This window comes from Paralichthys olivaceus, chromosome 21 (genome assembly GCF_024713975.1).
Source record: "Paralichthys olivaceus isolate ysfri-2021 chromosome 21, ASM2471397v2, whole genome shotgun sequence".
Lineage (NCBI taxonomy): Eukaryota > Metazoa > Chordata > Actinopteri > Pleuronectiformes > Paralichthyidae > Paralichthys > Paralichthys olivaceus.
Genome location: NC_091113.1, coordinates 5,427,595 through 5,441,094, shown reverse-complemented (window position 1 = coordinate 5,441,094; position 13,500 = coordinate 5,427,595). Strand labels below are relative to the sequence as shown.

The window sequence follows — 13,500 nt, the reverse complement described above, 5'->3', positions numbered from 1 at the left end:
AAAACCTTTGCAAAGCTGATTTGCTGGATAATTGAAATCCTGCATTGTGTACATCCATGTATTATTCACTCAACAGGGATTCTCAGGGCGGACCGGTCTCTGTTATGAATTTATTTAGACTCAGTGACGACTGAGCAACATCTGGTAATTGATTGATTAACTGTCTGAACAGAGTGAATAGTTTATTGGAAACTTGATCAGGGCGTACGCACATGTTGTGTGATTGTCATAGTCTTACATCATGTTTAGTCTTTCTCCAACAGTTTGATCAGATCTGGGAAGAAGAAAAAAGTGGGTGATTAAACAGCCCAGACTACACAGACCTCTTATATAAGTACGTTTATTAACAGCAGTGAAGTTCTGTTATATGAAAAACCTGTTACTGATGGCTGCAGGGTCACAGGAAAGGTTTTGGACAAACGTGAAAAGTTTGATATGGACGAGGCGTGGGCAGCTCTTGTTAAACCTACTGCATGCACGTGCATCTGCATGCAAGTGCGCGCACACACACACACACAAACGCACACACACACACAAACAGACACACACACAAGCACACAAGCACACTCTCCTCTGTGAGAATACAGTCACCCCTTCTTGAGTCAGCCCTATCCCCTTGTTGTTACACTGATGCACACACACCCACACACACGGAGCCTCTCTCTCTCTCTCTCTTTCTCACTCTGTACAGTTTCCACTGGGCTCTCTCGCTCTGTCTTGCCCTCTAATCAAAGCCATATGTTCTCCAGGTCCCTTGCATGAAAGCTCTGTTGTGTTTGCAGAACAGCTCCCAGTGTGAGCTGACAGACCGACTCAGTGTTTGGAATGAAACGTAACCTGCAGACGACTCCACGTTGATGTTTCCTCCTTTTTAACTTTTTTATCTTTTTCATTCTGCTTCTACAAGCGTCCTGATGATGCTGGTGCTGCCAGCATCATCTACGTGGTGATAAAAGTGGATTATGGAAAGGTAGATAGTTTTCTCCCTACTTAAATCTTCATGAATCAAAGGCGTTTCAGTCCTCAGCCTTGATCAGTCCTGACACATTAAAGTGTTAAAGATTTCCATGCTATCTAAGCTCACATCATGGCTCCTCACATGAATCAGATACAACTGTCTAGGAAAGATTGTGGCCCAGGAGGACAAAATGAGGCCGCTCTTACGTTTTAATCTGAGAAACGTTGCCAGTTTGGCCCCATTATGCAACCATGACTAATAGAAACATAACAAGCACTCGTTTTGTGGGGACCCACCAGAAACTGGCAAGTGACTCATTTTGGGTCAATTCCAGAATAATAATAATAATGATGATGGTAATAATACACCCTTCAAATGATTGGTCATGCATCTCTTAAACTCTCCCAATAAAGAGGGTGCCATTGTGTTTGGATGGATAAAGTATAGTGTCCATTCAGTGAAGTCTTATTTGTTGAAATGTAAAGGTCAGCAGATGGAAAGCAGTTCTCTGTCAGATCTATAACACTTGAGCTGTGATTCTCTGGGGCTGGTGGGGCTTTACCATTTAAACTCTTTGAACTGGGTGATAAAGATTTGACTTTCTTTCCCACTTCTAATGCACCTTTTTTCAAATGCACTGACCTCTCTCCTTGTCGAGGTCTTCGCGATGCATGTTAATATGTTTTAGTCTCTTCAGCTGCCACCCGTTTAAGGAATGCAACTTAATTGTGGTCATATGATGCATCTTTTCTTCTCTGACCTCCCGCTTTTTTGATTTCCAATGCAGTTCCTTCATTTCTGCAATCTGGTTCACATTCCTGTTAAGTAGGTGCACGGCTCTTAATAAGGCTTTAATTTGCACTGTGGCCTGGACATTTATTAAAGAATGATGTATTAGTTGCCAAAGAACTTCTCATTTATTGTTTACTGTTGTTTGCACGTGGCTTGTTTCTGCTTCTCTTCATGGCAGCTCACCATAGCTGTATTATAATGGTATTTTTGTGATGCTCCAGGGAATATTGTTCGTAGTTAATATATGAAAGTCAGTATTTTTTTCCTACCAGCACATGCTGTGGTTTCTGACCAGGCTTATAAAAATACCAAGTATGTGTGAATCATTGAATCCCTAGTTTTCTGATATTCTTTCCTCCTGCTTTCCTTTTTCTCATTTTACACAGTTGGTTTTGTTTCTTAAGTCATTGGCACGTTGTTTACAACACATTCACCTTTTTGGCATCATCAAAGTTTTCGTGACTTAAAATACAATCTGCCTGCAATCTGCTTTTTCGTTGCGTGATTGTTTCTTTGCAGTTTGGTGACACCAGTTGGACCATCACTCCTTTGTGCTCACACGGCATGCCTTTTATTTCCGTGACCCCCACACAACAAAAAGAAAAGGGGGATTCCTGCCCTCCCTGGTCGGCTTATTGTGCTGCTGGAATGCCAAAGATCCAGAGCTGAATCTGAGTGTGAAGTATTTAGCGGAGTGTTTTTGAGGCTTGGGAGGATCAGTGGTGTTTCAGTTTGAGTTCAGCTCTCATTTTACATTTAGGTATTTACAGTGTCATTTATTCTGTTGCTTTATTTCATTTGTCCACTGACTGTGCAGCATCAGAGTAATCTTTCCAAATAATCCTGTAATTGTATATGAGGTGTGCAGGTTAGTAGCTGTTACCACTTTGCTGCTTTCCACCTCACTGGTGAGCTTTACCTTCGGGCACTGCATGTGATGTTGGACCTAATCACATACCAGACCATGAGTCATCGTTTGGATGAGTTGTGAAATAATCCCCCATAAATGAACATTAGAAAAAGGCTTTTATGTGAGCGTGAAGGCCCCGTTGATTGGATAAACACTGATTGATGACAGGGGTGGGAAAATTGTTCCAGTCCCGAGATCCAGACTCATTAAAATAAAGTGTTGCTCACAACTACTTTGAGCCTTTTCAGTTAATTGTTCAGTTTTGTAAAATCTCCCCTCTGAAACCCACTTTGTTTGATTCAGTTTACTGGTCTTTTGTCACTGAACTATAATTATAAGACACATTTTTTAATATTTATATATTTTTTTTGATACTGGGACAGTCCGAGTGATATTTTCTCTTCATGGCCGTGAGATGCCTGAGACTTCAGAGATGTGAGTCTGGCTCCAGTACACAGCAGTGTGTGAATGTCACACTGCACCATAATGAAATATTTAAACATGCCCTGCATTTAAACTTTTAAGAATTAATGTTATGCGTTTTAATAAAAGAGTTTAGCTCCAAATTATGTGCATCGATTAAAGAATATGGCAGTTTAGTGGTAATCTTCTGAGGGAAGAAGGACTTGCACACTCAGCAAGTCTCTTCAGCTGTGTCCTAAGTGCTCAGATAATCTCCTTTTGTGTTTCAGGACTGTAGTGATCGACCACAGAAAACCGTGGTGGTGCGGGGCTACATGGTTAAAGTGCAGGTAATCAGAGGGCTGGTGTAATGCTGAGTTCTGCCTACATGGGGTTAGGGTTAAACCCATGTGGGATCAGGCGCCGCTAAAGTGGAAACTACCTGTGCTGAGTTCTTCCTGCCTTCTGAGGATGGTAAAAACTTTGTAGAAACTGATTTGATTTTATACATTTTTACAAACGTCTACTTTTTACCTGCATTCTGCTGTCTAAAATACAACAGAGGACATAACAGAGACAGGCTAGCTGTGTGCTGAACGTCAAGGGGAAACATTTATGCCCACAAAGTGGGTACAAATTTCAAAAACACATTGTGATTGGCTGCTGAACTTTAACACTGACTCATCCCTCATGTCATTCTCTCACTCCCCTCTGAGAGAGAGAGAGAGAGAGAGAGAAAGAGAGAGAGACGGATGTCTTTCACTCTCCGTCTCTCGCTCAGTTGAAAACAAGACAGTGAGCGGGAATCCTGAATCACTCGGAAAAGACCTGGAGCATTAGATTTTGCTTGAATGTGAGTACTGTCAGAAAATTCTATTTGAGCTAAAATTGTGTCGGAAAGGACGTCCGGTAGAAAGATGTTGGACAATATTCCACATAATACAACAACAAGTGAAGCAGAAGTGATTGAGTGTTTTCTTGGTCAGCGCACTTGTCTCTCTGTGTGACCTGGTTTCCTGTGTGTGTGGGTGTGTGTGTGTCTGTCTGCGTTTCTGGCCCCAGGCTGAGATTTAGCTTGGAAGAGCCATTTGTTTTCCTGACCAGGGTCACAGTTCAGCTGATAAAAAGAGCCGACATTGACCGGTGTGCAGCGTGTGTGTGCTGGGTTGTTTATTTAGAATTAGTTTATGGTGCTCTCATGAGCTGTTTCTCTAAATTGTGAATATTAAAATCAGTCACGAGGACAACCACTAAATTAACAGCTGTCAAATCTTACCTCAAGTAGTGTGGAAATACTCTCCTGTCACTAATATCGGTGTTTTTAAATGAGCTTGATGGCAAACACAGCTGTCTGTCATGAGCACATGGCTTCGGGACTTAAAGTTGAAGTGTACAATGTCTCTTCGAGCAACCTAAATATTCAGTCAGTATCAATCACCTGAGAGGTTCATGCCCCAACACGTGTTGTTTCACTTTGTGTCCGCTGTGCTTATATCTGTCCAGCCACTGAAGCAACACACAAACACACGGATGGTCTGATGCGTGTGTTTTACATGTTTACAGTCAGATCTTGTCTGCTGCTCATTTAGTTTTACTGCATCTTTGTTTCTCATCGCTCCAAAGTGACTTGACTTGCCTGTGCTATGGATAATCTCACTTTCATAATAACTACACCCAGGATCAATGACACAGTATTCCCAGAACTGATTATACATGTCAAAGTTGATAAATTAATATCAAGCAGCTGGGACTATAAGCGAGTACATACAGGTTCACAGGAAGGTTGCAGTATAATTATGTGATAGTAACACAGCCGCTGGTGAGAGATACTGACACGGTTTTGCTCACGTTCCTTGCCAACATTTGATTTATGTGGTTCGACCTGTTAGTTGACTGTGACACATGCAGCTGAGATTCTTTCTGTTGTGGATCTGTGTGGGTTCCAAACGGAGAATGACTTGTTAAAAAACATAAAGATGACTCGACGCACGCTTCTGAAAATGGGGCTCGGCTTTTGATCAGCTCAGCTCTGGTGGAGTTATTTATATATTTATCTGTTTTTTTCCACAAACACTGAAAATAAACATATTTTGTCTTGAGTGTTGTGAGAAACGTCTTCAGTATGTCATTAGGTTAAAGGACTTTGCTATTAAAAAGCAGCGTAGCTCCACCCAGCAGTTGTAGTTTCAGTCTGAAGGTAGATTGATACCCTGAAATCTCTTGTATTAACTTGTTGATTTTAATATGAACAGACTTAATTGATTTGTTTTTATAATACAAAGCACTTTTCTTAAGTTGGTTCAACTATTTTCTCTCTCTCTCACACACACACACACACACACACACACACACACACACACACACACACACACACACACACACACACACACACACACACACACACACACACACAGCCATTCCTTCCTCCATGGGTTGGTCCCACACTCAGACTGAGGCCCACGTATTTTGGCAGTGAATTAATGTCTGTGGTCATTTTAATTTTTAAAGGTTTTGGACACGTCTTTCTGATGGCTGGCCACCATTAGAATACCAGAACCACACACCATTAGTATTCATGCATGTTGTGGGTGTGGGTCTGTTGCGGATGTTTTTCATGCTCGCGGGGTGCATAACTTACTCTCTGCCCTGCTCTCATGTCTTTTCCTACCAGTGTGTCGCAGTGATATGGGCTCTCTGTTTTGTTTCTGGATAAGAGACATCATGTCCTATTTATTGTCGAGCTGTGTGTGTGATGCCAGTTACTGTAAACTGGACTGTTCAGTTTCATAGGCATCATTACTCTTGCTCTTTTCCATCTGGCATTTTACTGAGTTTGCATAACTGGCTTCTTTTAAACAGTACGTGCTTTATTAAAGAGCAAGAGCCTTGGATTTCTGTCCTGGACATTATCAAAATTAATAAAGTGGTTTGTGATCATTGCACTTGAATTCCTTGATAACGTTAATGAGTGTTTGTGGCGGAAGGAAGTGTCAGTGTATGTATTTATCAAGTTTGTATATATTTGCTTATATTGCCACATTTACCACTGATAACACTTTAATGAGTCCCTCTGGAATTCATCATGTAAGTATTCTGGGGACATTTTATGCCTTTAGTGATAGAAAACAGAGACATGGCAAGAATTCGTAAATCTAGGCTTCATCTGTCAATCCAGTTTTTCATAATCCAGAAAATAACTGTGGGATATCTCCATATATGATTCATTTTTCATTGGACATGGCTGATGTTGGTATTTTAAAAGTTCTCATTCATACCATTTCCTTCCTTCCTCAAAGGTTTTCCATGAAGATATTATTTCTAGTAAACAGTAATACTCAAGACTTCAAAAAGGTTCCTCCGAGAGATGAAAGCTCTTATTATGTAGCCACACCCACCACGTATCATGCATCACAACATACACATCATCGCAGGAAGTGGTGCTAAATGTACTTTATATGGCTTTATTCTTATTACCCTGGGAAGTCGGTGGTTTTGATGGGTGTTAAATGCTGTCAAATGAATGCTGTTCCTTCCCTCTCCGCTCAGATACAGAATTTGTTGTTTCAGTTGTTTCGGTCACAATGGCCGAGGCAATGCAGTCTGGTTTAGTGAGATAGTTATAGATAAGAAAGTTAATGCTATGAACTCTTGTTGGACATTTCTGATGAAAACCAGGACAGACAATGACTAATGTGTTTTTGTTCTGTCTTTCTGTCGCTCCCAGGGCCTGTGAGTGGATGACTATGTCACAGATACATGTCAGGACAGATCACACAGGCTCACATGTGGCCCTGCATCGTAAGCTGTGGCTGTGACCGTGCTATCAAGGAAATTCCTCTGTCCTCCAGGGTCACCTCCGTGGGTTTTCTATCTGGCGGTTTGTCCAGCTGCACAAGCTTCTGTTTCCACCACACGGACACACAAAGCACACTCTGTATGGACGTGTTGTCTTAGTAACTCAAGAGGTCACCGTTGTGTAGCATGACTCAAAGTGGATCCACCTGACCATCGCAGTAAGTAACATGATGGAAACATTGAAAACTGAAAATGAACTCTGGCACCTGCCCGTTTTCCTGCCTCTTCTAACACGTCACAGACACAAAGCATGAGAAAAAAAAGAATACATGTAGAAGACGCCGATGAAGATATACATAGAATTTATACATGTGTCCTGCGTCCTGCATGTTCTGGACAGTTTCCTGTTGTTGTTAATGTGTAACGTGTTCTGAGAGTGTTTGACGATAAGGGTGATGCAGGCGTGTCTTCTGCCTCAGACAACACGCTCTGCCTGAATGTTCCTGTTGTTGTGAACGCATCTGACTCGGACAATCTCCTGCTGCGTTCTTCACAAGTGAAAGGCAAGCTCCGGAAAATGTCCTTAGAAATGTGTTCCTTTATACTCCATCCAGGGAAAGGAGGATATTTAGCTGACATGACTCATCTGGTCCAGCTGAGTTGGTAAACACGACACTGCTATCACCTCACATGATGCATAGTCTTTGAAGGCTGCAGGGTTAGGGTTGGATTTCATTTCCTTTGCAAATTTAATTTCCCTTTTCTGCTCTATGGAGCCGCTAATTGAGATGGAGGAAGTCACCTCTCCAGTAAAAGGAACTAAAGTGAGATCGTAAAGTTTTTCTAAATGCTATTAGGTTTGATTTCTCCTCTTTAACTGTCCTGTTGCTTATTTTTAAAGCTATAGAAAAAACAAGGGACGCAAAAAAACAAGGGAGAATCCAGAGACACGATGGCCACTGAAGAAAATCCGACACAGGTGGGAGCTGTCGTGCTGACCCCTCCATCCACTGGGAGTAGAACCAGCAGAGACGCCAGACACTCCAATGACAGCCAGGAAGTATGGCACTACTGTGACCAAATGCTGCAGTCAAAACAGAGGAGCAGCCCTACCCTCCCCTTATACGGGAAGCTGTCATGTGACAGTGGGAAAGGGACGATCTTGGACGAGGAGTGCACGTGTTTGGATTACAACTCAAAAGTCTTGAGGGCCGAAGACAAACTTTATCCAGAGCTGACTGCTGGCAATAGAATTAAAGGAATAACTAACACAGCTACTCTGATTCCTGGGAAAAGTTTGGAGGGGTCTCCGTGTCAGCTGGACGCCCCCGGAGAAGGTGTGGATGCAGGTGGAAACAGAACTGGCAGCACTCGCTGTTCCTGTACTGTGTCGAACCTTCACGCCAGCGCAAACTCCTCCTGTTGCCACAGCCACAGATCCACTCCGAGCCCCAAATCCAGCCCAGCTCACAGTCCTCATCTCAGCTCCAGGCCCTCGAGGCCCAACCAGAGACACGTCCGCCGCAGCAGCCTGCCTGTGTCTATGCTGGCTTTATCCAAGGTAATACACCTGGTTATCTGCACTGCACATTTAGCTGCTACAAGGCTGTGTAATGTTCTCCATGGTTGTTTTACAGCTTCAAATGAGTTATAAACTGTTATTTTACTACCTACCTACAGTGACCCTGAGAGCTCAACTCATTGCAGTTAAAAAAAACGTGCAATTAGATGCAAAACATGCAAATGGAGAAAACTCCCTCATCAATTTAACAACACTTAAGCAGCAAATAGAAAATACACTGCAAATACTCACAACACAATCAAATACTCATGAAACAACTAAATACTCACATCATGAAATATTCACTACACAACCGATCACTCACAACCAATCTCCACAACCAAATACTCGCAACCAAAAGCAAAGCAATTAAATACAACTCGACCAAATATACATAACACAACCAAATAATAACAACGCAACAAAATGCACATATCGCTTTCAAATACTCAAAACAAAACCAACCAAATACTCACAAAACAACCAAGTACACATAACACAACCAAATACTCACAATGCTACAGAATCCTCCCAACACAACTGTTGCATTGGGAGGATTTTGTTTGTTTTCTCCTTTGTCTATTTACATGTATTTTCTTGAGTCACTGTGCTTTGGGTTCTCAGGGCCTCTGTAATAACCAGTTTAACTGTAAAGAAACATCCCTATGACTCTTTTAATCTGCCATGTTTTCTGCTTCTAGATGTCACCTTGCCTCTCATCACAGGGCAGCCCCTCCAGTGAACCAGCCTCGTTGGCGTCATCCCCCTGCAGCTCCCCGCTTTCCCACCACAACCAGCAGCATCGGCAGAACGGACACATCCGCCGGCACCATCTCAAAGATGGCTACTCAAGTTTGGAGAGGCTCAACAGGGTCGACAAATCCTCCCTGGAAAAGCTGTTCCTGCGACGGGCATCTCTGGAAACCATGACGTCCACGTTGGGGCGCGTGGAGAGGTCGCCCACAGGAGGGGCCAGGCACTGCAGCGGGGGCAGCAGCAACGAGGAGGAGGAGGATGGAGAAGCTTCCTTAGATAACACGGACTTTGTGAGGAACCGTAAAGAGCGTTCCACTGTCCTGGTGAGGCGATTCTTCAAGAATAACCAGAAGGTAATTTGGTCTTATAGTTGATCTTGATCTTTAGTTATGACTCTACTCTGTTTCATTCTAGTTGTCTTGATATTTCATGCTTGAAAACATGCTGAAATGCATCCCTTCTTTCCATAAGGTGACCAAGTCAGTGTGCACTGGAACCAGAGCGATTGTCCGGACGCTGCCGTCAGGACGCATCTCAGAGGAGGTGTGGGAGGTGGTCGTTCACCACAGGATTTGGCAGCCCAGCAAGAAGGAGATGTGGCCAATCTTAACGCGTGGCATGGGAGAAGAACCCAGAGTCTGCAGGGAGATGCTGCGCTTTGTTGGGATCAAACGACAGCAGGTAAGAGAAGGAACACAAGACAAAGAGCTCAGATGTGCCGTAGAAAGTTGTGGAAAACATAAAATCAGGACTGAGATGCAGTGACATTCTCAGGCGTCAGGTCTTGGATGGTTTGTCTTTCACACTCAGGCTACAGTTCGTAGACTCTTGCTGAACTGTACCAGTGCATCTCTAAAAGATTACAAGTGAGTCTGAAGTATTCATCAAACACGTTTTACATTATCATCCCATCCAAGGAATATTACAGTTGAGTTTAGGAAATATGTTGCAGTCTGGGTGTTCATGGCCTCACATCACTTACATTTTGCCTCCAGCTATATTAAAGTGCTTTTGAAATCTTTACACATGATAAGGCAGAGGGGTTTACATGTGGTTTTCTTTTTAAACCCTCTGCTGCAACAGAAAGTCATACTTATTGGAAGCAGCGGTATTTTATGACTTGGATGATTCTCGGTTCAGCAGAGCAAAATTGTTCTTGGATGTTGCTCACCTCTTTACATTAGAATGTTATGCCTGTTATGCATGACAGATGAATAATTTGTGTATTCCTAAAGGAATATGTTGATAGACCAAAGGACAAACACACACACACACACACACACACACACACACACACACACACACGTCCCAGAGCGCATACACACAGGCTCTTTTGTTCAGGTTAGGCTCCTGCTGCGGAAAAATGATTTATTCTCTGTTGGTTCTGCTCTCCTTATTACTGACAGACTGCATGACAGAGCCTTCTGTGTGTGTGTGTGTGTGTGTGTGTGTGTGTGTGTGTGTGTGTGTGTGTGTGTGTGTGTGTGTGTGTGTGTGTGTGTGTGTGTGTGTGTGTGTGTGTGTGTGTGTGTGTGTAAATGGTCTAAGCAGAGTTGGCATCTGCATTAAAGTTACAGCCATGGAAATTGGAGAGAGAGAGCAAACGAGCAAGATGGAGTGAGAAAGTTAGAGAGACACAGAGGATGGATGAAAAGAGACAGAGAGAGAGAGAGAGAGAGAGAGAGAGATCCAGTGCTTTACTTTGTTATTATCCCGTTTCCAAGCAAAAGAGAGAGTTTATTTGCTTTTTTAAAAGAAGTAATTTCACCAAAATCACATCTCAGAAGTCCTTTTTTACTTTTATTTCCAGTCAGTTCCCCACCAGTGTTAAAAGAGGAAGGGTACATTTATTTCATACATTACATTTTATGACAGCTTTCCAACAAGTGCACAGTTGTGTGTCCATGATATGCATGGATATGTATTTGTGTTGTTTTTTCTTGCCAGCCATGACAGAGCCAAGTACTGTCCAAGGTTTCTCATATATATATATGTAGAGGAGAGGGGGGCTTGTACTCTCACACAATAAAAACACACATACTCGTGTGCATGCGGCAGTGTGGTTTCTGACTTCGCCAAAATCTTTTTATGAGTCTTTTGTGGTTATAGAAACTACGGGGCGAGTTAAGTCCAGGCGGAGCTGCTTTAATAATGAACCTATTGAAAACCGGGGAGTTGCCAGCACTTGTCAAAACACCATCTGAGCTGCTTCTGTGACGGGTCAACAGAGAAACTCTGAAAACACACCAGGTGAAAACGTAGAGTTTTAGCCGAATTGTCTTCATAGAAAAGACTATGGGGGGAAAAAAGGGAACACGTCAGGTTACAAACAACTGTGAGTCGAGCAGTCACAAACAAGCAGTCACCTTAGCTTCTCTCAGACATGCACTAAAGTCCAGACATTTTCCTGAGATGTTCTGGAGAGGTTGCCTGTAAGAACTCAAATGTCAGAGTCAGACATTTTTCTGGGACTTCTCCTTCCACCCCCCTGAGGAAAATGTGTAGAAATGTGAGAATACAGCAGGGACATGTGGACGAGAGACCTGGACTGTCCTCTGTGGCGTTCTTCATATCTCAAAGGTAAACTCCAGACAATATCTGGACCCAATTTTCTGCACATTTTCATATCTGAAGACGGATATCGATAGTGATTCCTTCTATTTTTTACAAGATTATAAACAGCAGCATAAAGACAACACAACAATGCTGATTTTATACAACATTAAGGTCGAACCAGAAAGAAGTACAGGTTGTTTTCAGCCCGACACATGGGTTGTCATTGTAGTGATACATGCATGTTGTGCACAAACAAGAGTTCTTTTTTTATATATATTGTGAGACGGCTGTTTTCTTCATGCCCTGGGTGGGTGCGTTGAAATTATATGCACACACACACATGCATACATGGAGGAATGCACACATACACAATAATACTTTATGGGACACAGAGGCCTCCTGTATGCAGCATGTGAACCTGACTCTGCAGTAATGGCGTGGAGGAGTTTTCTGGAGGTATCCCGTGGCCCATGTGTGTTTATTGCTACAACTAATGAAGCTAGCCAAAGAACACAGGATCGTATGAAGGAGGGACTGGAGCAGGGCAACAGTGGCAGAGAGGGGGAGAGAGTAGGGGAGGGGTAACGTGCCGGTAGAGGAAGAAGGAGGAAATGAAATTTAACTGTGGAAAAAGAGGAAAATCTACCATGGCAGAGAAATGAAATGATGGGGTCAAGCGTCGACTATTTCAGAAAGAATATAGAGAAGAAATGCAAAGAAAGATTTAGACCAGAGCCTTGAAATGATGTTTCAAATGAAACAGAAAACGATGGAGTGTTGCAGTCACACCACTGCAGAGGAAACCTGTGCATCATGCAGAGATGCGTTTTTCTTCATCTCTCTGAATAAAATTCCACTAATTAAGATGCATAGAAGATGCAGATTAAAATGTCAACTTGGAAATACGAGGAGATTCAAGAGCAAATGGCGAAAAGGTGCAGACATTATAAAACCATTTGCAGAGAAGGCAAGGGACTCACTTTGTATTTATGAACCGTCTGTTCCAGAAAATCTCCTGCTGCTTTCTTCTTATGTGAAAGACAAACTGTCGGAAAATGTCTGGACCCAAATTTTTCCAGAGTTCATGTCTGACAACAGCTCGAGTCACACAGATCCTAAATCTGTTTAATCCTTCTTTGCATCGATCAATGCCCCACAGGAGGGAAGTTTACCGCAGAGGAGGTAGTGAGGAAGTGTTTCATAACTTTGAGCAGGTTTAACCATGACACACACACACACACACACACACACACACACACACACACACACACACACACACACACACACACATCTGGCACATGGGATCCAACAGACTCGGTAACAGAAGCATTTGATTACTTGCCTTTGTTGAGGCTACGCATTAGAGCCCTGCTGAGGCCTTTCATTTAACTCAAAGTGGTGTCAGGCTCAGTGGTAAGTGACCAAACACACACACAGACACTTAAACAGGCGTGTATGTGCACGTTTCGATACTTTTACACAGACAGTTTGTGGTTTGGTGGGTGTGGGTCTGAGAGGAGGATGCTTGTAAACATATCATGCTCCTGTATGACAGAAATGAGTCTCTAGGGCCTTGAATACATTCTTCTCAATTAGAAATTCCAGGAATAACTGAGCTGGGGAAAGCGAAACAAAAAATGGAAAAGAAGCCAGTTTGTAAAGAAATGACAGAATGAGAACTATGTTAATAAAACTTCTCAACTTACAGTTTCAAGGTTTTGTGACATGTTCTTTATCACATCTCCTCTGCTGCTGAAGTCTTCCCCAACC

The 13,500-nt window shown here is 42.7% G+C and overlaps 1 protein-coding gene across 4 annotated transcripts in view; it reads left to right on the top strand.

Annotated features, from left to right (window-relative positions):
- plce1 (phospholipase C, epsilon 1) overlaps positions 1 to 13,500 on the top strand; it is a 73,610-nt gene that overhangs the window by 2,133 nt on the left and 57,977 nt on the right. For all 4 annotated transcript variants that reach the window (XM_069517482.1, XM_020083381.2, XM_069517481.1 and 1 more), the window contains exons 2-5: positions 6,787 to 7,075; positions 7,759 to 8,418; positions 9,120 to 9,527; positions 9,646 to 9,855. In XM_069517482.1, coding sequence (XP_069373583.1) covers positions 7,810 to 8,418; positions 9,120 to 9,527; positions 9,646 to 9,855 — 1,227 coding nt within the window. In that variant the 5' untranslated portion in view covers positions 6,787 to 7,075; positions 7,759 to 7,809. The remainder of the gene's footprint in view (positions 1 to 6,786; positions 7,076 to 7,758; positions 8,419 to 9,119; positions 9,528 to 9,645; positions 9,856 to 13,500) is intronic.